We start from the raw sequence: 26077 nt of genomic DNA, 5'->3' as shown, positions 1-26077 counted from the left end.
GTATCTGAGAGAAATAAAGTATACAGTGTAAATATGGATTTACCTTTAAATGAAGAATTTATCCCCACCTGGCTAATGTGTTCTTAAAGGATTATTAAGTATTCAATTTCTTTCTTACAAAAAAACCACAACCACAATTATAACAACAAAATTGATAATAATAGGATATGAAATGGGCAGAGGGCAGTAGAGGAGGGGGCATCCTGATCTGAGGGTAGAAGAACGACTTGAAGTTGGGAGTAAGCCAGGCAATGATGACCATGAGGAGAGCCTTGCTTCAAAGTCAAGAATATTTAGAAGCCCTTTGCAAGCATGGCTGCCTTTCCTTGCAGTTGTTACTAAAGGAATTATAGAGTGTATATATTTGAGTATTCTGTATTAAGATATTAATCTGTAAATCTCTTGGACTTTACCTTTCAATACATAGTATCATTTTTTTAGTTAGTTGGAAAATATCAAATTGATAAAGAGAATCCTGAGCTTTCTAAAAGACTCCTTTTTTTTTTTTTTTTTTTTTTTTTGTCTTTTGTCTTTTTTCCGTGTCCGGCAACGGATCGCAACCCTCAGTGTTGCCTCCGTACCGGACCGGGGACCGGCAACGGGATCGCAACCCTCGGTGTTGCTCCCGCGCCTCGCTCAGCCAGTGAGCGGGAACTGGTCTGTATGTGGGATCCGAACCCTCGGGCGGGAGCGCCGCCGCGCTTCCCAAGCGGCGCACTATCCATTGCGCCACCGGGCCAGCCCTAAAAGACTCCTTTTTAAATTTATTTTTTTTTAGATTTCATTTAAAACAAAATATTTTTAAAAAATCACTTCACAACTGAAGACTCTAACTTAAGAAATACTCAAAAGTATCTGCCACTATAGACGACGACTTCTTTTTTTTGGTGAAGGAGTGGGTCATATATGTTCAGGTATATATATATATGCGCTCCAGTTTTATATACCTGCCTTTAAAATAATTACAATCTGATTGGGACTTCCTTAAATTGGAAAACTGTTTTTAAAAAAAGCCATTTCAGAGACATACTACTTCCTTCATCATTTCAAAAGAATAGATTCCTTTTAGAACTAAACAAGTTACTCTTTTCAGTGTTGAATGCCTAGACTCTATTAAGCAAAAATAAATACATTTAAAAAACATTGTAGAGTGAGTAGTCTTAGAAGTGGAGTATACATTCTTGAATTTTGATTAGATTTGGAACTTAATACACATATCAGTTCTTTTAGGAATAAATGTAAAATGGATGAGGATTGAATGTGAGAGGATTTAAATGATTTTCAAGATTTTCTGGTTCACGTGTTGTGATATTGAAGTCTTTAGTCCCAGGCTTTAATTTGTGCCTGGTGCTGACCTGATGCTGTGCGGGGACACTCACTGCATCCCTCCCTTCGGTCCCTCTAATTATCCCAACTTCCTGGGGAGCTTGCTGAGGACTGGGCATGAGTGCTTGTTATGAAAATATTGGGCTACCCTGGCAGCTTGTAACGAGGTAGTTTTCGATATAGATTTATGTACAGATGAACAGAATAGGAAGCTAAAGTTGCTTCCTGTGATTTTACTTGAATAGGTAGGGGATGTTATGGAAATTATTTGGTTAGACAATGGATTAGTCTTGTAATAATTGAAATCACGAGTAATGTAGTTCTTGAGCTTATTTGTTGCATTGTTGTTTTTTTAGTGCATATTGAAAGGGAAATCTGACTCTATAAATGATGTGTGAAATAATCAGATTTGTAATTTTGTGTATATTTGCGGATGATGGTAATTCTTTTTGCTGGGCACATCTGTTAACACAGAGATGTGTCTCTTCAGGTTCACGTGAAGATGGCGGATGAGGCCGTCTGTGTTGGCCCAGCTCCCACCAGTCAGAGCTACCTCAACATGGATGCCATCATGGAAGCCATTAGGAAAACGGGGGCCCAAGCTGTGAGTCTGAATGAGTCTATCTACTGCAGCTGTTTCATATGTAGTGAGCAGAAAGCTAGAGTTTGTATTTAAAAAAAAATAAGAACGAACGATTGAAAATGCTGTTGCAGTTAGTTCATGTCACATGAGTTAAATGTGGCCGAATTCGCTACTGGAAATCAAAGGCTTTGTAGCATCTGGCAGTGCTGGTCGCTGATCCTGCAGGTGGCTGCTGGATTCAGCTTTCACACCAGGGAGCGGTTTCAGTTCATTTCCAAATTTGCTAGGAAAAAAAGAAAACCCAATTAGTTTTGAGTATTAACCCTTTCGGTGTAGTAAGAGCATTGAAAAAAAAATTCTGTTATAAACAGGATCCAAAAGGTCTTGTTTAAATTCCATTTTGATAATTTAAAAATTATGTATATCTACTTACACTTCCAGAAATAAAAATGGTGCATTTGGTAATTATTTTAGTTTGTTAATGTCAATAGGATGCCCATAACTTACATGAATAAATCAGTAGTTTGTTCCATCCCCAATTCTGTTTGAATGGAGTGGCATTCAAGGAAAAAATAGGTTTTTGACATCAGAAAACTGTTTTTTTTTTTTTTTTTAGATATCAAAGAACTAATTACATTTAATGTTAAAAACTGTGCAGAGTTATCTCTAAAATTGGATGGAAGCAGCCAATACCAGCAATTAGCCTGGAGGGCTTCAATTAGTGTTCACATTTCTTTTGAAAGAAATGTTTTAGTAAGATGCATGTTTAAGTAAAAAACTGAATTCATGAACCCATATTATAGATGTTTACAGTTTATTAGCACAGTTAATGAAGGTAAAACTCTTTTAACCTTTTAATGACACCTTGTCAGAATACAATCTTTAGTTGAATGTTACATATAAAATGAAATTGGAGGAATGAAGCTCTTTTCCTATGATGCTGTAGTTTAAATTTTTCTGCACCATGTTCGTAAAGCTAGTTCAGCATTTAAACATCTCTGATATGTAGCTATTTCTAAATTATGATATTGGCTCTTTCAAAAATTTGACTTTCTTTTTAGCAGAATTGTTTTAGTAGTGACTGATAATGAAATGGTTAAATTTATGTTTGGCCAGAGTGGTAGGGTCAAAAATTCCTTGATAGAATGGTGGAATTTAGATGGTAGCAATGTGGCTTATAGGGGAAGATAACATAAAGTAGTATTGAATGGCTAAATTTGGGATGAGGAGGGAAATAGGTATTAGAAGGACAAAATTCAAAATATAAAGTAAAAATAAAACCAGTTCTCTCAGTTCAATTTGACAGAAAAGGCACATTGAGTGGTGGCTCAGTATATTACTGCTATCAGGAATAAAATATGTTAATTGACTTAGTAGCCTGGGTTTTAGAAAGTAGCAGTTTCTAGTACTGTAATGAAAGGGAATTCAGAGTGATTATCCATTTTGCTACAGGTTCCTTTAACATAATTCTTTGACCCACCAGCAACTGTGAAATTCACTAAACTTAACAGCTAAAGTTAGCCTCAGAAAGGGGGGGTTGTGTTGAACAGAGTAGACAAATGCAGGAGGGCAGGAAGACATGTAGGTGTATGCAAAGGTAGTGTTTGGAAACTGAATATAATAGGCAGTTTCTTGGAATTTGATTCAGTACCCAGAAAAGTGAGTTAGAGATGATCAATGTGTAAGAGAAGTAACCTTATTCAGAGCCCCTTGATAAATAAACACATTAATGCACTTTACATTTTGCTTATAAAGGTTTTGCAATATGATAAAATTGAAAGTGCTTTTTGCTTTCATTTCTTAGGTACATCCAGGTTATGGATTCCTTTCAGAGAACAAAGAATTTGCCAGATGTTTGGTAAGTTTGTAATGAATCAAACACTGTTAACTTATATTTCAGAAAGAAGTGTAGTGGTGTGGCTTTTGTAAATGTAGGTAGTGGTGAATTAAAGAATTTTAATTGATCCAACAATTCTTTGAAAAATGTTTGTGAAAAGTGAAGAATTTTTATTCTATAAATAACCCAAGTTTTGATGGGAAGAATAATTTAAAAAATGGAAAAATTCACCATTATACTCAGTGATTGACGCATAGTTTATCATTGATTGCATGGTTTTTGAATTTTAAAATTAAAAACTTCAGATTTTTATCTGTAAATATGTCAGGGAGTTCAGTGACTTAATATAGTGATTTAGTTATTATACCATGGTGCACTCTATCCAGTGCTCAGCCTGCAGCAATCTCTGCCCTTCCCACACAACCCACCTCCTTCCCTGACTTGCTCCCCCGCAGGTTAGCTACTGAAACCTGCTCCTTGCTAGTGTGAGATTGTTGGTATCCTTGAAGGCAGCAGTTTTATGTTGAAAAAAGCTATTTGCAGAGTTTTGATTTTTGAGATTAATATTTGGCTTATTAAAGTTAATTTTAATAACCCTCCTCCAATAATTATTATATTGTGAGCATAAATGTGAACCCAGAATTAAGATTCTATTTTTCTTTCCTTTATTGTACATTGTGCCATTAAGGATCAAGTCTTACTACCTCCTCTATTTTGGAAAAAGTTTTTTTATTATGATCATAGTGTCCTCTTGATATTATTATTCTGTTCAGGCGAATTAACCTATATTTGCTATTATTTCTAGGTGTATTTATAACTGTATTCAAGATGGTACTGAAACCTTAGTTTTTAGGTACTAAAATATAATTTTGATTAGTGTTTGTGTAGTTTTTGGTGATTAGATCCATTATACCAGGTACTATATTGTCTTAATTTATTATCATAATACATTATACTTATATGTTTCTTTGGTGCACTTGCATTTTGTTCTTCCATGGATTCAAAATTATTTATGAATGTAATCATTTTCTGGATGAAATTTCCACTTAAAATTGATAAATTTAACTTGAAACGATTTTTAAGATCCTAGAATTCTAGCTTAGAATTGTCTATTTTAGCCAACTTATTTTATGGGTTAAAAACTAAGGCCTGAAGATTAAACTAATGCCTTAAGAGGTGTCTGGAGAGAATAAATTCCATAGACGTATCCAAAGGTCCAGATTTACCAGGTTTGATGCAGCATATCCAAAGTTTCTTGTTTATACCCTTTTTTCTTTTCCTTGGATTTTGACTGACATTCTGTCATTATAAAAAAAATAATTTTAACATAATATTTACATTTAAATGTGTGTGTAAATATAATGTATTAAATTTAAGTTTGTATAGATGAGGAATCAACAAACTACAATCGACAGGGCAAATGCAGTCTGCTGTCTGTTTTTGTAAATAAAGTTTTATTGAAACACGGTCATGCTCATTCACTTATGTGTAATTTATGGCTGCTTTTGTTCTATAATAGCAGTTGAGTAGTTGTGACAGGGACTGTTTGGCCTGCCAAGCCTAAGTAATATTTGCTATATAGTCATTTATAGAAAAAGTTTGGGAACTCCTGGTATACATGAATATCTGAGTCTCCAGGTAGTTAAGTGACATGGCTAGTATATTCATTTATACATTTATTCAATCATTAAAAAAATGCTTATTTGGTATCCATGTCCAAGGCATTTGAGGAGGATATAAAAATGAATCAAATGTGGATCCTCCTTATGAGGGGTTTACAGTCACAGTGTGAGTAAGTCAGGTATACAAATGACTTCAATTCAGGGAACAAAATATTGCAAGAAAAGATCACATTCTCTGCAAATGAAGATAAGAAAGATTATTTCCATCTGGGATTTTACATTAGAGAAGAGAGTGTAGAATATATGGCCACCTTTTTTTCTTCTTAATCTTCTCCATTTCACTTTATCCATGGTACGCCTCTGCCAAGCCTGACTACATGCTATTCACAAGCATGGCCCGTTATTTCCTATTGCATGCTTTTCTTCACTCTTTCCTCGGTGGGCACACCTGTCCTTTCGTGCAATATCCGCAGCTACTGTCTCTCCTTTTTTTTTTTTTTTTTTTTTTGGCAGCTGGCCTGTACACAGATCTAAACCTTTGACATTGGTGTTGCGAGGCTGTGCTCTGATTTTAAGAGCACTTTAAAAATTAAAAAAATGTCTTATTTGGTATTCTACTCACCATACTGCATTAAAATTGTATCTGTATTTTAATCTCCCCTTGAGACAAGAGACTTAGTTTTATAAGTCTTTGCTTCCCCTTTGTCATCTGTCCTAGTGATTTCTACACAGTAAATTTTTGTTTATGGAAAGATTAAATAAATATTATTAGAATAAGAATCATAAAACATTCAATTTGTAAGAAAACTTTCCTCTTATCACCAGAAAGACTGTTTTTGTAACTAGAAGGCAGTATTGCTGTGTGCTTTTGCTCACTATGAAAATATGCATTTAGTGATAAGTAGCCCATTTCTTTTTTTCTGTGCATCAGGGCTAGATTCTTATTTGGGATCCAATTTCTCTAGCATTAAAATATTTTTGCATCAGAGTGAACCATTTAAGATGCTCCTTTTTAGAATATCTGGCCCTTGTTGATGAGTTCAATAAAAATAACACAATGAAATGAAACTGCTTACAGATTTTGTTGTGCCGTATAAACATTGTTCTCGTGGTTGGTGGACAACCATTGAACTTTGGTAGTTTTTATCCTAACTGGGTATATTCTTAGAAATATGATGATTTCCAATGTCATGGTAGTGGATTGCCACATTGGTGGCAACTTTTGGTGACGAACTCTAGCAGAAGATTTAAAATCTTGTTTTTTTATTTTATTTTTTTTAGTTTGACATACTATGGAGTTCCTTTATTGTAATGCGGTATCTTATGTTTAAAATTTAATCATATATGGAGGTTTTTTTTTTTCCCCCGTTAGTTTCTGGTTCTGTTTACTTTATTGCCATAAAAAGACTTGTGTAATTTTTTTTGTTTGTAGAAAAACTATTTGTGCTTTGTCATCTGATACATTGTTTTTGCTTACCTATGACTACAATGACTTCTTGATTTTTTCTGAATAATTGCTATATATATATATATGCTTTATAAAGTATACAGTAAGCCAGATTCCCCCAAATGTAAAAATATATTAAACTTTATAAGACTAATAATTCTTTATGTTCAATTTATATGAAGTGGAATTGGATTACATACGATCCCTATTGTATTTGAACAAAATCATGTCTCTTTGTTTGTTATTGCTTAAATAATTTATGGAAAAACAAAGCTATAAATAATCCTCATAAAGAATAGCAATTTTAAATAATTCTAATGTGCTGAGCCAACAGATTTTATTTCCAAATTGTTTTCCATTCTGTATTTCCCTCTGGGCTTCTTTTATTCCTAGCAGTAAAGGACCGAACAGCAATGGGAGACCTTAAGGACTGTTGTTATTAAGAAAAGAAATTATTTCAGAGTTTATAAAAGAGCTTTGAAAAGTAAAACTACCTGCTCCTTGAAAAAAGGGATATTGGCTTAAAGAGATTTCATAGTCTTCCTAGTTCTCTTTCTGGTTTTTCTATGGATTATTTTTTAATCCTATTATCATATCATTTTAGTGCAACACACCATTATAAATTACATTATTTAGTTTTATGAGAAATTTATATGTTAGATTTAATAATTTATGTTTTGTGTTTGGGTCTTATCTGTGTATTTAAAAGATATACGTATAAGATAGTGAGTTCTATCCAGGATGCTCAGCATTGAAGGCATAAAAGTGAACTGTGGAAAGCAGTTGAGATTGTGTTGTTTTATCTCCTTTCCTTAGAGAGTTTGTAACAAGATAAGGAATGTAACTATTGTAAAAACAATAATGAGATGTGATTTTTTTTTTATTCATTGGATTAACCAAAAAAATTAAAAAAAAAAACATCTATGACATCTGGTGTAGGCAAGGATACGGGGAAGTAGTTTTGTTCTTTAGACTGTAAATTGTTTCAGCCTCTTATTCCCCCAGAAATTTGCTAATAACTATCAAAATTTAAAACTTGTATATGTTTTTTGACTCAGCAAAGAATCTTAAGACTCTCACCTGCAAAGATGTACTTTAAAAAATGTTGTAAGATTTTTTGTAATAGCACAATTTGGAAATAGCTCAGTGTTTCATCTGTAAGATGAAGAGAATGACAGCTACCCTGCAGGGTTGTTGTGAAGATTAGAGACAACACATGTAAAGAACCTAGCACAAAATCTGACATTGCCAGGAAAATCATTTTAATCATTATAGGTGATACTAATACTACTTTAAGAGATGAGGCGAGCAATGAAGTTTTAAGGAGAATGAGATAGTTAAAATTAGTGTTTTTAGGAAACTAATCTGATAGTTTTCATGTGTATTTTGGGAGTTTAGATTTTTTTTTTCCTGTTGAGATTAATAATTTGATGTAATACACAAATGACACTAGTTTACAAAATACTTTCACATGAATGACCTCATTTAATTCACACAAACATTGAAGCTGGATATCATTAACTCTGTCAACAAAAAGAAAACTGAAAATCAGGTGCATTGACTTGCCAGCAATCACACTATGCTCACAGGTAACAGAATCAGGACTTGACCTAGGGTTCTCACCATATGAGTACAGAGCACCTAAAAAGTACTATACCCTTACCTGGCTTAGTTGGAAAGAGTGAGAGCATTCAAATAGTAACAGAGAGAGAGAGAGTTGTAATAGAGATGTTAAGATCAAATCACTGTAATGAACTTAGTCAAAGCCCGTAGAATATTCTCCCTGCTTTGATAGGAATGTAGTCAGCACATGATCAGGTTGTAGGAAAATGACTGTTATATAGAGAGAAACTTGAAAAAAAGTCTTTTGCTAGGTTATCGGTCCTCAGTTATGAGGCTGCAATCCATGGTGTGTTATAGTTGAAAAGTGTGTGTAAGCACTTTGTAACTAATTCTAAAATTCTGAAGTTAGCAAGTTTGCCAGTGACTTCATTTAATAATTTTTTTTTGTTCTTAGAGTGAATTTAAAATGAACCATATGATACTCTACTCACTTATATTTGAATTCCTTTTTTTTTTTTTTTGAGTAGGAGAAAAAAAAAAACTTAGACCTTGCAAGCCCTGAGTTGTTTATAATTTATTTTATCTGTATAGGCTATAATTCTAGGTAGCTCATGGAACTATTGTGTGTGACCCTTGTTATTTATGTATGTCACAGCTTAAGAAGGGTTGAGAATTGTTCCTACAGTGTATTTTGTAGACATCTAGTTTTAACTACATACATTTTCTTTTCACTAACATAATTAGATTTTCCATTTTGGACACAGACCTTTGATTTTAGTATATTAAAAATCTTAATTTTTGATAATGTAAAATCTTAGTAAACTTAAGTCACGTGAATTCACTGAAAAGGGTTTATTTCCATCTCTGACCATAGCCCCCAGTTTAAATCCCCAAAGGTCACCACTGCTACCAGATTTACATTCTTCTGGAGCGTGTGTACATGCGCATGTTATAATTTTGTTATAGATTTGTTATAGAGGGTAATCTTATTTGCTGAAGTAGGATTTTGTTTGTTTATAAGAAAAGATGTGGCACAGAACTTTTATAAGAAAGAAGTAGCACCCAGGCTCTTAAAAATATGTACGGAATAACTACTTACAGATGAGTTTGCACCATTCTTATTTAATCTTCATGACAACCTGTGACGTATTTTGTGCTTGGTTTTATAAAAGGGAGACCACTCTCAGGAAGGTTAAATAAATGCCTTGCCTAGTGTTACATAGCTTGTAAGTGAGAATATGGATTCCATGCTCAGTATATGTTCCAAACTGCCTCAAAGATGAATTGGAACTAGATTGGGCTGTTAATGGTGGTGTTTTTTTTTTTAAAATTAATTGATAGTTTTAGCTGACACCTATTCTTGCTGTTGGTGTAAGCTTCTCTCTTTCTGCTTCTTTCCCCCCTCCCTTCATGGGTATATCATTGTTGAGATCTAAAAATAGAATAGTTTCTTTTGTTTTTCTGATAGTGTAATCTTAGATTCCAGTGAAAGTAACTTGTCACTTGGATTTGTTGCTTTTATAAGTAAAGTTACTGAGTGAGCTGGGAGAGCTACAGTGTAGAATTTCTTAGGCCTTTTACCTCTCCTTGATATTCTTAGCTGGAACTAATCAAGTCTCTCTGGATTTGGAGAGGAAAGTGCTCATCTCTTTCCTTTTGACACTAATTTTCTAACATACTTCTAATTATGACTCTCGCATATATGATATTCAAAAGAATTTGTAAGAACCGATGAATAAAACTTCATAAAACCCTTATAATAGAATGTCTTTTAAACATTTGAGAACATGTTTCTTTTTCTGAATGTTAGATTAAGTTCAATTTTTAGAATATTTCTTGAAGATTTTGAAGATGGTATGATGTACTAAATGCTCTAAAGTGAATACCTGAAAAGGAAAATTCTTCCTTTACCTTTAGGGAGTCAAATACTTTTAGGACAGTGGGGTTATAATCGGAAGGTTAAAAATCTATGATTTGATGAGGCTGAGATTTTCTTCCCTTTGCTTGAGATTAAAGCAGTTTGAATTTTGTTCTCTGACTCTCCTCCTGCTCCTCTCCTTACTGCCCCCTTGCAGCTATTAGCACAGTCTGGGGTCAGAAAGACAGTTAAAGTTTTTACTCTGCCAGTTAGCAGCTATGTGATCTTACACAAGTTGCTTTATGTTTGACTCTAAAGACTGTGTTTTATGCTTACTGTTTGCATGATGTGTATTTCTCAGTCTGTGACCTTAGATTGAAAGTATGTCTTTTGTAGCCAGGATGGAGTCAGATCCTGCTTTTTTAGTCATTCTGATCATATGCATGTTTTAATTGCAGTGTTTAGTTTATTTATTTATTTTTAAGTTTGCCTTAGTTTACTTTTTAAGTAACAGTATTATTGAGATTTAATTCACATACCACAATGCTTACTCTTTTAAAGTACTGTCATACCTCAGTATCTGTGGGGGATTGGTTCCAAGACCTCCTGCAGATACCAAAATCCACAGATGCTCAAGTCCCTTATGCACAATGGTGTAGTATTGCATAACCTATGCAATCCTCCTGTATACTTTAAATCATCTCTATATTACTTATAATTCCTAATACAATGTAAATGCTATGTAAATAGTTAATACTGTATTTTAAAATTTATCTTATTTTTTATTATTGTATTGTTATTTTCCCCAAATAATGTGGTTGGTTGAATCTGAGGATAAGGTCGGCTGACTGTATACAATTCAATGATTTTTAAGATATGTACAGAGTTGTATAAACATCACTGCTATGCGATTTTGGTAAAATCTATTAACATTTAGTAAATGATTGATGTGGTTGGATTTATGTCAACCATTTTATTAATTTGTTTTCTCTGTCTCTTTTTTTTCTTGTTTCCTTTCCTATCTTCTTTGGATTATTTTAATAATTTAAAAAATTCTATTTAAATTTATTTATTGGATCTATTTTTTTGCATTTTTATTTTTTATTTTTTAAGGGATTGCAATATACACCCTTAACTCTTCATGGCCTACTTAGAGTTAATACTATACCATTTCAGGTAAAATGTAGACATTTTGCAATTGTAATAGTCCATTTTCCCTCCCTTCCATCACCATCCTCTGTATTATAATTGTCATATGTATTTCATCTAAATATATTATAAATTCCATGGGAAAATTTTATAATTTTTGCTTTAAACATGTTTGAGGTGAATGAGGACATTTCTTTCATTTATGATCTGAATATCATTCAGTTGAAATAAGACTCATTTTATTTTGGTCCATTTTTTTAATGTTTTTTAAAAATTTCTTTATTATATATGTGTGTTTTATTCTGGTAAAGCACACATAATACAAAATTCACCCCTTCACCATTTATAAGCATACAGTGTGGTGACATTAATTTTATTCACATTTTTATGCAACCATCACCGCTATCCATCTCTAGAACATTTTCATCATCTCAAACTGGAACTCTGTACCCATTACACAATAGTTTCTCATTCCTCCTGTTCCTCAGCCCCTATTCTATTACCTGTCTCTATGAATTTTTTTTGCAAATGTTTTATGGTTTTAGGTCTGTGATCCATTTTGTGTTAACTTTTGTATATTGTGTGAGGTAAGGTCTAAATTCATTTTTTTTGTGTGTGGCTATTTAGTTTTCCATATCATCTTTTTAAAAACTTATCCTTTCCTCTTAAAATTGCCTTGAATCCTTGTAATAAATAATGGAATATATATGTGTGGGTATTTTTTCTGGACTGTCTATTCTGTTCCATTGATCTAGTTGTCTGTCTTTATGCCAGTACCACATTGTCTTGATTAGCTTTCTAAGAAGTTTTGAAGTCAAGGAGTGTTAAGTACTTCAGTTTTGTTGCTCTCTTTTACTGTTGTTTTGGCTATTCTACTTCACTTGCATGTCCATATAGATTTTAGAATCAACTTGTTAATTTCTCAAATAATGCCTGTTGGGATTTCAATTGCAATTGAACTGATTCTGTAGATCAGTTAGGGGAGATTGAGTCCAGATGAGTTAACTGCTTGCTAAAGCAAACAAAAACAAATATTCTTGAGAGGGTCATAGTAGAGTTTAGGTCTCTAAATTTAGGGTATCATTAACAATAGACACATACTCAAGAGAAAATACAATCAATGGGGATGGACACTAAGATAAATACTGGAATGAGGAGGACAAATATTTTTTTCCCTTTGGGATTTTCTTTTTTTTTCCAAGGGGAAAAGTATTACAGAGTATAAGACCCAGGCTCTTCATGTAGCTTCAGCCCATTGAATAACTTCCATCAATCATGGGTAAGAGGTTCATTCCCACAGAAAGACGGGGTTTAAGATCACTCCAGTCATTAAGAGAATACAAGATGTCAGATATTAGAGTTTCACTGGGTTTAAGATAAGTTAAGCTGTAATCAAGAATGTTAATGTATCTTACTGGAAGGGTCTGTGTTTAGTAAGTGTATTAAGTAGCTCCTATCAAACCGACCTTTCCACAGATATCAACTATAAATTGTGGATAAAATATAAAAAGCTGTTACCTGAAGGTACTAGAGAACAGTCATGATTAGGCAGAAACAGGAAGGGAGGCTACCCTTGGAAAAAGGAAATGGCATGGGGGCAGTTTCCTTTTTTGGCCTTTTTTGGGGTACATTTCACTAAATCAATTCTGGAGGATTCATGCACACGTCAGATTCCAAGCAATCCGGCTGTGGCTAGAACTAAAGAGAAACATCAGCTGCTTCTCATGCTAGTCTTAAGGGAAAATATTCATTTCAAGTTTCATCTAGGTGACCTTTGAACCCCTTTTTGGAATAAAGCAATGGAGCAGACCTCGTTGGTGCTGCTACTTGCCCTTTCTGCCCAGCTATCAGTGTCACCTTTGAGATAGGTGACCATCTCTTTCCCATGAGTCACACTGGTAAATCTTGGCTAGTGAAAAAGTCAATCTCCCCTCCTTACCAATGACTGGTTTCGGGTAGGCATGTGGTCCTGTTGGATTCATGGCAAGTGAGGGGAGCTTCCAGGAAAATATTTCTTTCCATTGCATGAGATACAATTTTTTCTTATTATTTAAGCCATTCGAGCTGAGGGTTTTTGTTCTTGTTGGGGTTTTTGTTTTGTTTTGTTATTTTACTTTTGGCCAAAATCAGGAGAAAACAGAGCAGAAAGATGAATGTTTTAAAAGTTGGCATTTCTATTGAATCTTAAAATGTAATATGATTTCTGATTCTTGTGTTAAACTTTATGAAATAACTTAGAAACAAAACTCTTCATGGACTACATGGCAAATAAGGTATGTTTCAACTAAAACGTGAATTTTTAAAAATGTTTCTTAATTTACTGAATTTAAGAATTTGTCTTTTGTCATTGACTAGAAGATCCAGATAAGATATGTTGTGGACATCTTTCACTATCTTCTTTAAATATGTTCAGTCTTTCACATGCTAGTTGCTTATGGAATAGAGGTGTTAAGAAATAAGAACGTATTGTATGATAAAAATAATGTGTTATATTTCTTAATCACAATATTTTATTTATAAGGAAATGTTTTGATTAATAATAGCAGCCTTTATATATGCTGTTGCTGATTAGAATGCCACAATTTATAGAAAATATATTGACTGTAAAAAACAGAATTGGTTTTATATTTGTATAATATGAGGGTACTTCAAAAAGTTCATGGAAATATTCGTATTATCTTTTAATTCTATTTTTCCAAGAACTTAAAAAAATTTTTTTTTGTCAGCTGGCCAGTACAGGGATTGAAACCCTTGACCTTGGTGTTACCAGCACCACATTCTCCCAAGTGAGCTAACTGGCCAGCGCCTCCATGAGCTTTTTGAAGTACACTCATATATACAAATGACAGTATACTTTTTCACTAGTTTAGCATATGTTAGGTCAGTGTTTGATATTACTAATTGCATGATGACATAATATTTAGAAGGCTAAGTTAGTTACAGTACTGCTGAAATACAGATTTAGAATTAGTTTTAAAATAGTTGTTGAAGCTGGGTAATGGACACCTAGGGATTCATTATACTGTTCTGTCCACTTTTGATTGTTTGAAGTTTTTCATTAAACAATCTGTAAAAGGAAATGCATTATGTCCAGGGATATTATATCCTGTATTGTTCTAGAATGCCAGATTACCATAGAATATATAGGATTCAGCATTATCTTGATTGTCTTGGAGATTATATTGAATTTGGAGACATTAAAGCTCTGTTTCATATCCAGTATCAGGCATTTCAGCCATTGTCTTTGAAATGTTCCCCTCTTATCAAAGATGTCTACTTTTACTCTTCTTCATCCCTTATATTTTCATGACTAGGAGAAAGATAACAATGTTTTTGTCTTTATCCTTTAATATTAATAGAGTAGATACCAAATTAAGTCAAAGAAAGTATGCTATCTAAAAATATTAACCACTTCTTCATATCATCTTGGCTTTATAAAAAGACTTAGTAAAGAAGTACTCTTATGTATCTCAACTGACTAGAGGGGAGATAAAAGGAAACTCCCTCTCGGGTGATGTCAGTTACAAACCCCTTCCCCGCCCAAAGAAAAATCCAGTTATTACAAGAGCTTAATCTAGACTAGTAAAGGGTAATTTTCATAATCCCAGGTATCACTTTAAACATTAAAGTATTTATGCTTTATATCCCATGATGGTAAGCAGCTTCTGCAAAGACTGTTATGTAGGACTGCATTTCTCCAAGAGCTTTTACCATACTATGTTGTTATGATGTGTGCTTGGATTAAAGTAGACAAAGAAAATTATTTGCAGTGCAGATTAGTTGCCACAAAAAAGATCACATTTTGATTCACTTGCCTTTTGTTTATAATAGAATAAAAATTTGAGAAATTAAGTTCTTATTTTGTTATGTTACTGTATTAGACCATTAATTCCCTGCCCTCACAGGATATTCATTAACTGTTTGGAAAATTGATGTGATACAATAGGATGTCCAGCTTCCACTGATGGTATACGTTTATTTTAATTGCAAGGAACTAAACAGGTAAACTCACTTCAGTTTACCTATCAAAGGGTAAGAATCTATGTGGATTGCTTTCAGATAGATAACAAAAATTGAAAAGAGACCATTATTTCATTTACATAAGAGTTTCTTCATATACTTTTTGGTGTGAGTGGGTATGAAGCAGAAATATACTGTGTACCAGTATCAAGCCCTGGGAAAAACTCACTGTGTACTGGTTACCAATCCCAGGGGAGATCCCACCATGCCAAATCTATAGAGGTTCCCAGATATTGCAGAAACCCAGCCATGGGGTATGAGACCATTGAACACTTGCACAGCACAACAAGTAAAACTCATTACTCACAGATAGGCAGTAAGAATAAACAGAAGCCTAGGATCCATGTCACCCCACCCCCACCCCACCGCAAGGCTTAGAAAAGGTGCTCAGCCCAGGGTAGATGGGGTCTTGTCTGCATGTCTCCTACTTCACACTGCAGCTGAGAGACCCTTGAAAGCTCTCCTTTTCCCTCTGGGTTTTACGTGTAGGGGCCCACTTGGTTCCCTGGGCTGAATCATTGCAAGACATCCTGTCCTAGAAGGGATAAGGACAAAGCCCAGGCTGTTCTGGATAGTTCCTTCTTACCTCAGGGTGTTGCATTGTTGGAACATTCTGCTTGAGGATTTCAGGCAAGAGGGGGAAGAGCTGGGTCAGCCAAGGCCATTTGGGGACCTGTCCTGCAGTGGGAAGGTGCCAGATCCTGTTCTAGATACTAGCTCTATTCTGTGGTGAACAAGACAAAGTCTGAGTATTAATGGAGTTATTTTCTAGTACAGAAGGTTGATAGTGAATTAACAAAGTCAGACCGTGATGAGTGCTATAAAGAAAATAAAAGTCGTGGTGCCATATAGTGTGATTCCCTGTTGGAACCCAAAGTTGGTTGGGTACCTGGGGGCCCTTGAGACCATTTCAGAGACTCTGTGAAGACACTGTTTTCCATAATAGTTTTTTCCTCTTTCATTCTCTCAGGATTGTGAAGTAGAGTTTTGCAGCAGCTACATGATGTGTGTTATCACAACAGATTGAATGCAGAAACCAGATATGAGAATCCAGCTGTCTTCTGTTAAGCCAGATGTTAAAGAGATTTGCAAAAATGTAAAACATTTCTAGTCTTACTAATGAATTTGTCATAAAATATTATCTTAAATTGTTAACATTAAATGGGCTGTTGTTTTAAAATTAATAAATTTAAACAATTCTTAATTTTAGTATGGTAAATGTTGATAGATATAACACACATAAGCCAAAGGAAGCTCTTTGAGATTGTCAATTTTTAAAACTGCAAAGAGATTCTGAGCCCATAAAGTTTGTGAACACTGTGCAGAAAGGTGACTGGGTGGTCTCTAGATTTGCTGAGGAGGAAAACCCTGTCTGAGAGGGTGACCTTTAAGCTGAGATCTGATGGGGAAGAGCATTCTAGACAGAAGGAGCAAGCTTCCTGTGACTGCTCTTTCCCATCCCACTTCCACATTCTTTTTTGGCCTTATCACTATCACTTACATGTCAAGTTAAAGACCTTTACTTATTCCTCTTGCTTACCACTGTACTTACTAGGCATTAATAATTCTTTACCCTTTAATGTATTTGCTTATATACATTTCCAAACATGAAACAGGATTTTGGAAAGAGGTTTGATCTCTTTGCTATTTGTGCCAAACTAATTTGAAATATGTGTTTTTATTTAGTTTTTTTAAAAAACTTAAATATTTGTTAGGATCTTTTATTTCCTATTAAATTGATTCCTTTAGCATGAGAAGAATTGTGTTTTGGATTTTTGTATATGACTTTTAGTATAATAGGAAGTTGTCTTCCATACATATTTGTTAATGGTAAATCTGATTTTGCAGTGTTTACTCTTTGGAGTTTAATTTGGACCTATATTTATTAATGTAGTGAATAAGGACTCTCTCTGGTTTTTATTATTTCTGCTATCATCATCCCTTATTATACCATTTATAAGCAATAACAATTTTAAAAGTGAATAGTAAAGAAAGACAAAAGGGAAATAATAAGTTTAGATAAAACAAGAGTACAGCAAACCAAGGTTGGTTGTGGCCATGATATGAATGGCTGAGACTTCTACCTTTAGCAAATCATTAGCTTTTTTTGAGTACTTACTGTGTGCGAGGTACTATTCCAAGCACTTTGCATGGACTAAATCATTTGCTTTTCATAAAAGGCCTACAAATGGGTGGTATTATCTTCTCTTTATGGGTGAGGAAGCAGAAGTTGCTCAGTCACACAGACGTTAGTGCCAAGGCAAGGATTCAAACCCAGTCGTTACCCACTCTCGTAACTCCTGGACTGTGCTGCCTCTGAAGAAGAGATTGTACAACTTGTGGTGGGGCAAAACAAAACGAAACCTTAAAGTGTTTTAGCTCTCTTTTTTTTCTCCCCATCATTATTTTCTCCACCTCATTATTTTTTCCCTGTAAGACCACAATTTGTTCAGCCTCTTCGAATCTCTAGTTTGTAGAATATTTCAAGATCCCCGAGGGACTATATAAAGAGCTGTCTGTAAAAGTTCCACTTTCCTTCCAAAACTAGAAGTGGGAAAAGGAAACAGAAAAGACAACAGGCACGTAAGAGGGTACTTCCAAAAATTCATGGAAAAACATAATTAAAAGACTTACAAATCTTTCCATGGACTTTTGGGACTACCCTCACAGAAGAAGAAAGAATAGTGGAAAGCGGTAATGGTGAGTCTGTAGTGTGAATCTGATCAAGACGTATGTGCAGCCATATCAGCAACCAAGAACATGTGTTAGAGGACTCGCTTTTCAGATGCCTTGGCCAGGATAGTTTTAATAACTAGTGTATAGGCGACAGCAGTAACAGCATGCTGGCAGTAATAGTATTTGGTCGAGATTAACAGTAGCAATAAGGAATGATGAGCTACCAATATTGAAAGATATCAAAGTAAGTAATAAGAAAAGGTTGAAAATAAAACAGTTCTCTCTGAGGTGCTGAAAAGCAGCCAGTACTGTGGAAATACATATCCTAGAGAAAGCAGATAATGTTTTTATCTTCTGGGGATATTAACTGGATAGGTGTACGTTTTCTTCAAGGTAAAAGAAAGTCAAAGCTCCTGAACTCCTGATGTATAGGCAGGTATATGTCTTAATAAGAGAAAAGGTGGTGTTAAGTGAGTCTCTGGTAGGGGAAGGATGAGGACTGGGGTTCCTAGTGAACTAATGATTCTCTTGTTTGAGGGACTATCAAAAACTATATGTTGCACTATGGCTAATGTTGGAATCCTGCCAATGATGCCAATTGTCACACTCTTTTACCTGCCTGTAATCCTGCCGACTGGACCAATTATAGAGCTAGGTCTGGGTCTGGAGCTCACAGACCCCTCAAACCCGTTCACAGACTGGGTCATAAACCTTTCACATGCCAGGCTGGGTCCCCAGACCCCTCACATGCCACGCTGGGTCACCAGACCTCTCACACGCAGGTCTATGAGCTAGGTAACTGGCAAACAGATCCTTGGAAGCTATAGATTGGAGAGCATGGCCGCACGTGGCAGACATGTGAGGCAGACGCCAGCCAAACTGCAGTGCTGTGCATGTGTACTAACTCCACCCACCCACACACAATTTGCTTACAAAGAATGTGGCGCACCACCCCCAACCGGAAGGGCAGGCGAGGGGGCTTGATTAAATTATTCCATTTTCCCAACAATCCACCCCTTCAGGGTCCCTCGCCATACAATCTATGTGTTCAGAGTCTTCCATGATGTTCCCTTAGCGAGGATAGATGACCCTTACATTCATGTATTACACATTCCATCCCAATCCCCAAAGTCTTTTGCTCTTGCAGTACCAACTCAAAAGTCCAAAGTCTCATTTGAGACTAAAGGCAAAACTCCTTTCAGCCATGAACCTGTAAAGAGTCAAAAACAAGTTTATCTACTTCCAAGATATAATGGGACAGACATTGGGTACACATTCCCATTCCAGAAGGGAGGAATAGAAAGGAAAAACAGGTCCCAAACAAATACAAAACCCAAACAGGGCAAATGTTAAGCACACTGGAGCATCTGGGCCCCCAAAGTATTGGGCAACCTCACTCCTACACCTCTGCCAGGTGCAGACCATTGAGCTGCCCTGGTGCCTGTGGCTTTTCCAGGCTGGCACTGCACACTGCCAGCAGCCCCACAGTTCTGGGCTCCTGGTGGCAGTCCTGCCACCCTGGCTCCACAAGACATTTCCTCAGTGGGGGTTCTCTGTGGGGGCTCCAACCCCACTTTTCTGCTCCTCATTGCTCCACAGATGACCTCTGCAGTGTCTCCACCCCTGCAGCAGGTCTCTGCCTGAGTCCCCTGGCTTTTTCATACATCTTCCGAAATCTAGGTGGAGATTGCCACACCTCCACTGCTCTCACATACTGCTGGCCTGCAAACTTAACACAGCTAACACAGCGTGAACACCACCAAGGTCTTTGGCTTTTGCTCTTTGGAGGTGCTAAGGCAGGATTGCTCCAGCCAGAGCAGCTGGGATGCAGAGAGCAGTTTACTGAGGGCAGCAGTGCCCCAGGTCTGTCCTCCTGGCCAACTCAGTCCTTCTAGGCCTCAGGGCCTGTGATGGGTGGGGCACCCTTCCAGACTTCTCAAATTCCTTTAGGGCATTTTTCATTGTCTTGGCTATTAGCATCTAGTTGCCCCATCCCCAGCCCCTGAATCAGCTTGGCTTACACCGGCTATTTACTCACAGTCTTGGACAGTTCTGCAGAGTTTGCCCACAGTTTGAACAACTGCATTCACTCAGTCACTCTTTTCTCAGGTTTATATGGCACCCGTCGAGCCATCTGCTTTCTTGAGTTTATACGGCACCCGGCCAGCCATCGGGTTTAAGTGGCACCCTCTGAACCTTCTTGGGTTTAAGTGGCACCCGTTGAGCCATCTGCCTTTGGACAAATGTGACGTGCATTTACTATATTGTCCCCAGAGCACGTTACACCATCCACCCTTAGGTCCCATAGCTGCAGCAGCTGGGGTTCTCCCTGTTTCTGCTGCTTTACTGTCTCCCCAAGTCGACCAGTTCAGCCTGGGCATACAGGGCATAGGTGGTGAACTGGGTCACCTGTGGATCGCCCACAGGTTGTCTGGTCCCATAGGCTGTTTGTGCCTCAATTTCTCATGCACAACAGGTCGTGCCTGGAGAAGCACAGTCTCCCCCAATTCACCACTGGGTTGGTCATCTTCCCTGGTGTGAGAGGCAGGAGTGGCCAGTCGCTGCATGTCATCCTCCAGGATAATCATCCTTGTTTCCAACAACTCTGCTTTCTGCTGCAACTCTCGATCAGTTTGCAGTGTAGTTAGCAGTAGCCAGGCTCTGGTCAGCAGAAAAGTGGCCACTGGGTACCACATGCTCAAGGATAGCCACATTTCCTCCTCGTCCCAAGGGGTTTTCCATTGTAATGCCTGGTCTATGCTGCCTTGCAGTACAGTGTGTAGCAACCAGATCCCAGTCAACAGGAAAGTGGCCATAGGGCACAGCCTATTCAAAAGTAGCCACATTTCCTCCTTCTTCCAAGGGCTTTTGGCTCCTGTACCTGCTCTGGGTCCTGTCACAGACTATGCCAATTGTAGCACTCTGCTAATGTTGGAATCCTCCTCACTGTGCCAATTGTTGTGCTATAGCTAATGTCAGAATCCTGCCGACTGGGCCAATTGTTGAGCTAGGGCTGGGTCTGGAGTTCACAGACCCCTCAAGCCTATTCACAGATTGGGTCACAAACCCTTCACATGCCAGGCTGGGTCCCCAGACCCCTCACATGCCAGGCTGGGTCACCAGACCTCTCACACACAGGTCTATGAGCTAGGTAACTGGCAAACAGATCTTTGGGAGCTGTGGGTTGAAGAGCATGGCCACACGTGGTGGACGCCTGAGGCAGACACCAGCCAAACTGCGGCACTGCGCATGCGCACTAATTCCACCCACCCACACACAATTTGCTTACAAAGAAAGCATTGTATCACCCCCAACTGGAAGGGCAGGCCAGGAGGCCTGATTAAATTATTCCATTTTCCCAACACTATATAAAAAGTGGTTTCACATGTGCTTTTTAGAAAAGCTGTATAAATACTTTATGATGTCATTATCTCTAACTTGTAGATGAAGAAATAATAATATTTAGAGAGATAAAATGATATTCCTAATCACATACTAGTTAGGTGAGCAGCAACCTGGGACGAGAACTCAGGTTCTTTTAATTGAAGTTAGCTTTACAAGCCCTGAGGGTTCTAAAAAGCTAGAGTTTAACTGCACACCAGTATATGGAAAGCTTAAAATTAGGCGGAAACCACAAAGAGAAAATAACCAGGTTTTTAATGTTTTATTGTAGAATATTTGTTCTGATTACTCTTTTAGGGTTTTTAAGAATTTAGTATGCTTTTTAGGTCATCAAAGGATGATAAAATCATATTCAAATGTGCTAATATAATGAATACTTATTTGTATTTATAGTATTCTTTGGAAAAATAACTGTCACAATAACATCAATCATAATTTACTTAAAAAGTTAATAGGGGCCGAGCCCGTGGCGCACTCGGGAGAGTGCAGCGCTGGGAGCGCAGCAGCGCTCCTGCCGTGGGTTCGGATCCTATATAGGGATGACCGGTGCGCTCACAACGCTCACTGGCTGAGCGCGGTGCGGCCGGTCTCCAAAAAGGACCAAAAAAAAAAAAAAAAAGTTAATAAATACTAGATATCTGTTCACATTTCAATTTATATTTTTCTGCATTAAGTTGCAAATTAGATTATGGTGAATAGACTATAATCTTACAATAGTCCATCTGCACATTAACCCTAACCCTAAATCATTGGCCTATATAATTTATAATTTTTTTCTTGACAAGCTTCTAAACTTTTTGATGTCTTGCCAAGCCCTTGGTGACCCTAGGGTTTGTTGACTGAATTAATGAATAAACCAGTAGATTAATAAGTTGTTGATGATTTTTTTCCTCAGTCGGAAATCCTATTTGCATTCTTAGTGAACTGTTTGAAATGTTTGAAATAATGGCAACTTTTAGACAAGTTTCACAAATCTTAGCCAAAGCTGACCATGTGTTCAATAATATTTTGCACAATATCTTTAGTCATGAAGTGTAAAAATTTCATATTTGTCTTAGCTTTCCATCTATAAGGTATTAAGAGTGGTGACAGGACTGCTCTGTTATTGTTTTGCGGCTAGCTTCTTTAATTGATGTTGAATTGTGGCTTTCTGTGCACACAGGGTTAAGTAAAAAGGTTGTAGTCATCTAGTGAGCATTTTTCCTTTAATGTGCTCATTAGTGGTGGCAAGTCCAGGTTCCAGCACATGTCAGTAATTTACATTTCATTGTGGAGAGGCTGCCCTTGTTCCAGAGTTGTTTCTAAGCCTGATGAATATATATTGGGAATAAACAGAGTAGAAGAATTGAAAGCCAAATACCCTGCCAGGCCTTTCAGTTGGTTCTGAAGCTTCCAGTGGATCTCTGATTAGCAATGCATGAAGCAGGATGAAAATGCAAAGAGGAGGCCTACAAAAGTTGTCACAGGTAGGCTCTCCCCTTAAATCCTCTTTTTTGACAGCCTTTTTGTTTCATCTTCCCCAAATTCATTTTTCACGGCAGACTTTCTGTTAAAGTGAAAATACTCTGTATTAGATGTAGGAGGTGAATGATACAGGGTCAACCTAGTTCCTTTACCCCTTCTGACTTTTAAGCCAAGTCTGATTTTTATGCAGTGAGTCTTCAGAAGTAAAGGGCTCCTAGGGATCAGATGAGTGTGATTGGGATCTTGGTGATGATTCCTTCTGGGATTCATTTTTCCCATTTCCCATTTTGCCTGATTGGTACCAGCTTGTTCTGGCTTTTGAAAGCTTGCACAGATCAGTGAAAGGGTAACTATGGAGGCTGTGGTCAGTGTTATTGGACATAGGGACAGGACTTGTATTAATATTGTTTTTGAAATTGTGGTGTTTGGGAAAATCCAGAAGTTTCCTTTCTGTACAAAAATTGATATATTATAATGAAGCATTTTTGGAACTCAGGATTTTATTACAAATTTCTTCACTCATAGAGTAGCATTAGAAAACACTAGCCTAGCTATCTTTAGAAGGAAATGTTACAATTCTTCATACGTTTTAAGTCTAACTATGTACATACATCTGAAAACTTGAGTTTATTGCAAGAAAATAGGTTTTTTTTTTTTTTTGTCTTTTGTCCGTGTCCGGCAACGGATCGCAACCCTCAGTGTTGCCCCCGTACCGGACTGGGGACCGGCAACGGGATCGCAAGCCTCAGCATTGCTCCCGCGCCTCGCTCAGCCAGTGAGCGGGAGCCGGTCTGTATGCGGGATCCGAACCCTCGGACGGGAGCGCCGCCGCGCTTCCCAAGCGGCGCACTATCCAGTGCGCCACCGGGCCGGCCCGAAAATAGGTTTTAATATTACCATACGTGTGTTTGTATGATCCTTTGTCCGTGTATCTGTGTATTTATCTACTTATTTATTTTTGTGGTGCTAGCCAAAGCATTCAATTTAAGAAGTTTTGACCACAATTCATGGTTAGAATTAAAAGTGAGTGAATATATGACTAAGAATACAGTATTAAAAAACTCTAAAAAATGTCAGTACTCAAGTCAAATTATAATTTTATGATAAATCCAGTTAGATGTCATTTAAATATAAAGGCTTGGATCATTTAAATATAAAGGTAGGTTTAACACAGTTTATTAAATGTTTATATTAGTTTTTTTTAAGGTAGGGTTTTAATAGAGGAGCATCAGGGTTTTTAGAAAATTTCTATGTGTATGAAGATAAAAATATGAATCTTGAGAATATTAGTTTAGTAATATTCTGATCAGTGTTTGAATCTTTTGTAAAAATTTAACAGTAAATTTACTGTCAAGATGACTAGTTGAAACTATTCTTTTTGGATGCTTGCCAGATAAAAGGCCCATGGGATTAACTTCTGAAAAATCGCTTGCAAATTTGTGGGGGATATCAGTGACTTTGAATATTTAACTGTCTAAATTGTCATCTACAAGCGTTGTTTCTGCATTGGGTAAAAAAATTAAAAGTTTTTCAGGCAGTTAGAATTAAAGGTGACATCTGCTTTTAATTGGTGTTTTATTTTCTTCCAAGTCAGTAAAAATTCAGTAAGACATGAATTATCAAATTTTGCAATGCTAAGCAACTTGTCAAGTGACAGTAAGCACTACCTTGTGCAGTTGTACAGATGGGAAGTGTTAAAATGTTGATTAATCTTTCAGAGTTCTGATTATGGCTTTAGAAGACTAAAGCTTATGTAACCATTGCCAGCTTTCTAGGGTCAGAATAGTGTTCATTTGTTAATTTTGTAGGTTTTTTTCAATTACTGGCAAATTGCCTCTTGTGTAATGAGCATTTAACTAGTTTTTGTGATTCTTAGTTTGGTAGATTTAGGGTCATATAAGGCAATGTAGATTGTTTTTATGTTTCTCAAGTCTGTTATTTGTTTAGTAAATACTAGTTAAAATCTTTTTAGTAAAAAATTGAAAAAAAATCTAAAAGTGAGCTTTACGTTGTATTCTCTTATATACATTCGTGCTGTGTTGATTCTGTTTGAATCTCAGCAAAGGAAGTCCTACAAGGGCCCCCTGTTGAAAAAGAAAATCGATTGTTTCTGTTTTTACCATTTACAAAACATAATAAGATATAAAACACAAGGGTAAAGAAACTAGTACCTTCAAGTAGAGCATGTAAAAATAACTCAAGACTTCAAACATTCTCAAAACTAAAAAAGACCAAAGAAAATATTCCCATCATATTGGTTACTAGTGACTGAAAATTAGAACATAATTTTCAGTCCCTAGTAGTCTCTCTATATAAAGTGTATCTTTAAAATTCCAACTGTGAAGGAGTATTTTCTCTCTCGCTAATTGTTAATATGAAAGTGGAGTTGTTGTTTTTTTCTATTTTAATGTTTCTGTGTACTGAAAGTAGAATTCTGTTTTAAAGGTGGTAAAGACTTATAGCAACATTTCCGAGATTAGTTTTTCCGTATTATCGTACTTCAGTTAATTCAGGTTTTCTTTTTTACTGTTCACTTATGAATACCTGATAATGTTTTATACAGTAATGCATTTTTTGCTACCAGAAAATCATTCAGTTATTTGATTTGATTCAGGAAATCTGTCCTGTATGGTTAATTGGATGTTGTGTAGATTTTATTTCAACTTAAAAAGTAGAAAAGTTGCTTTTACAAGTGAGCTATGAGTTTTATGTACAATTGATAAGTTGCATCTCAAACCTGAGGGTCAAGTTTAGTAGTTCTTATATATTTTTTGGAAATAGTTGAAAAATAGAAAATTTAGGTCTTCTAACTAAACTATACGAAACACTTTTATAGTCATTTTGATGCCTTATAACTTCAGGGTTCATTGCTCCTGTACATTTTTCAAATTATTTGCTTCTCAATGCATAAGGCTTTAATTTACCCCCCACTGACAAATCCCAAATGGGTTTTAAAGAATTTTGAGAGTGGACTGCTGTGGTTGTGCTTCAGCATTGGCTTCTGTTGCTAACACAGAATCTCTTAGGATGGGAGGTTCAAGCAGCATTTCCTTTGGCAGAGGCTAAGGTTTTTTTTTTTTGGATACAGAATTACTGTTTTCTATAATATATATATATATATATATATATA

At 36.2% G+C, this 26077-nt stretch overlaps 1 protein-coding gene across 1 annotated transcript in view; it reads left to right on the top strand.

The window, feature by feature from the left end:
- LOC103602621 (propionyl-CoA carboxylase alpha chain, mitochondrial) overlaps nt 1–26077 on the top strand; it is a gene marked incomplete at its 3' end in the record, with an annotated part of 175253 nt that overhangs the window by 1755 nt on the left and 147421 nt on the right. The window contains exons 2-3 of the mRNA XM_008587041.1: nt 1801–1930; nt 3714–3767. Of these exons, the coding sequence (XP_008585263.1) occupies nt 1801–1930; nt 3714–3767 (184 nt within the window). The remainder of the gene's footprint in view (nt 1–1800; nt 1931–3713; nt 3768–26077) is intronic.

Source organism: Galeopterus variegatus, unplaced genomic scaffold, assembly GCF_000696425.1.
Source record: "Galeopterus variegatus unplaced genomic scaffold, G_variegatus-3.0.2 Scaffold4226, whole genome shotgun sequence".
In the NCBI taxonomy this organism is placed as follows: Eukaryota; Metazoa; Chordata; class Mammalia; order Dermoptera; family Cynocephalidae; genus Galeopterus; species Galeopterus variegatus.
The sequence above is the reverse complement of the archived record's forward strand: the minus strand, read 5'-3'. Positions and strand labels throughout refer to the sequence as shown.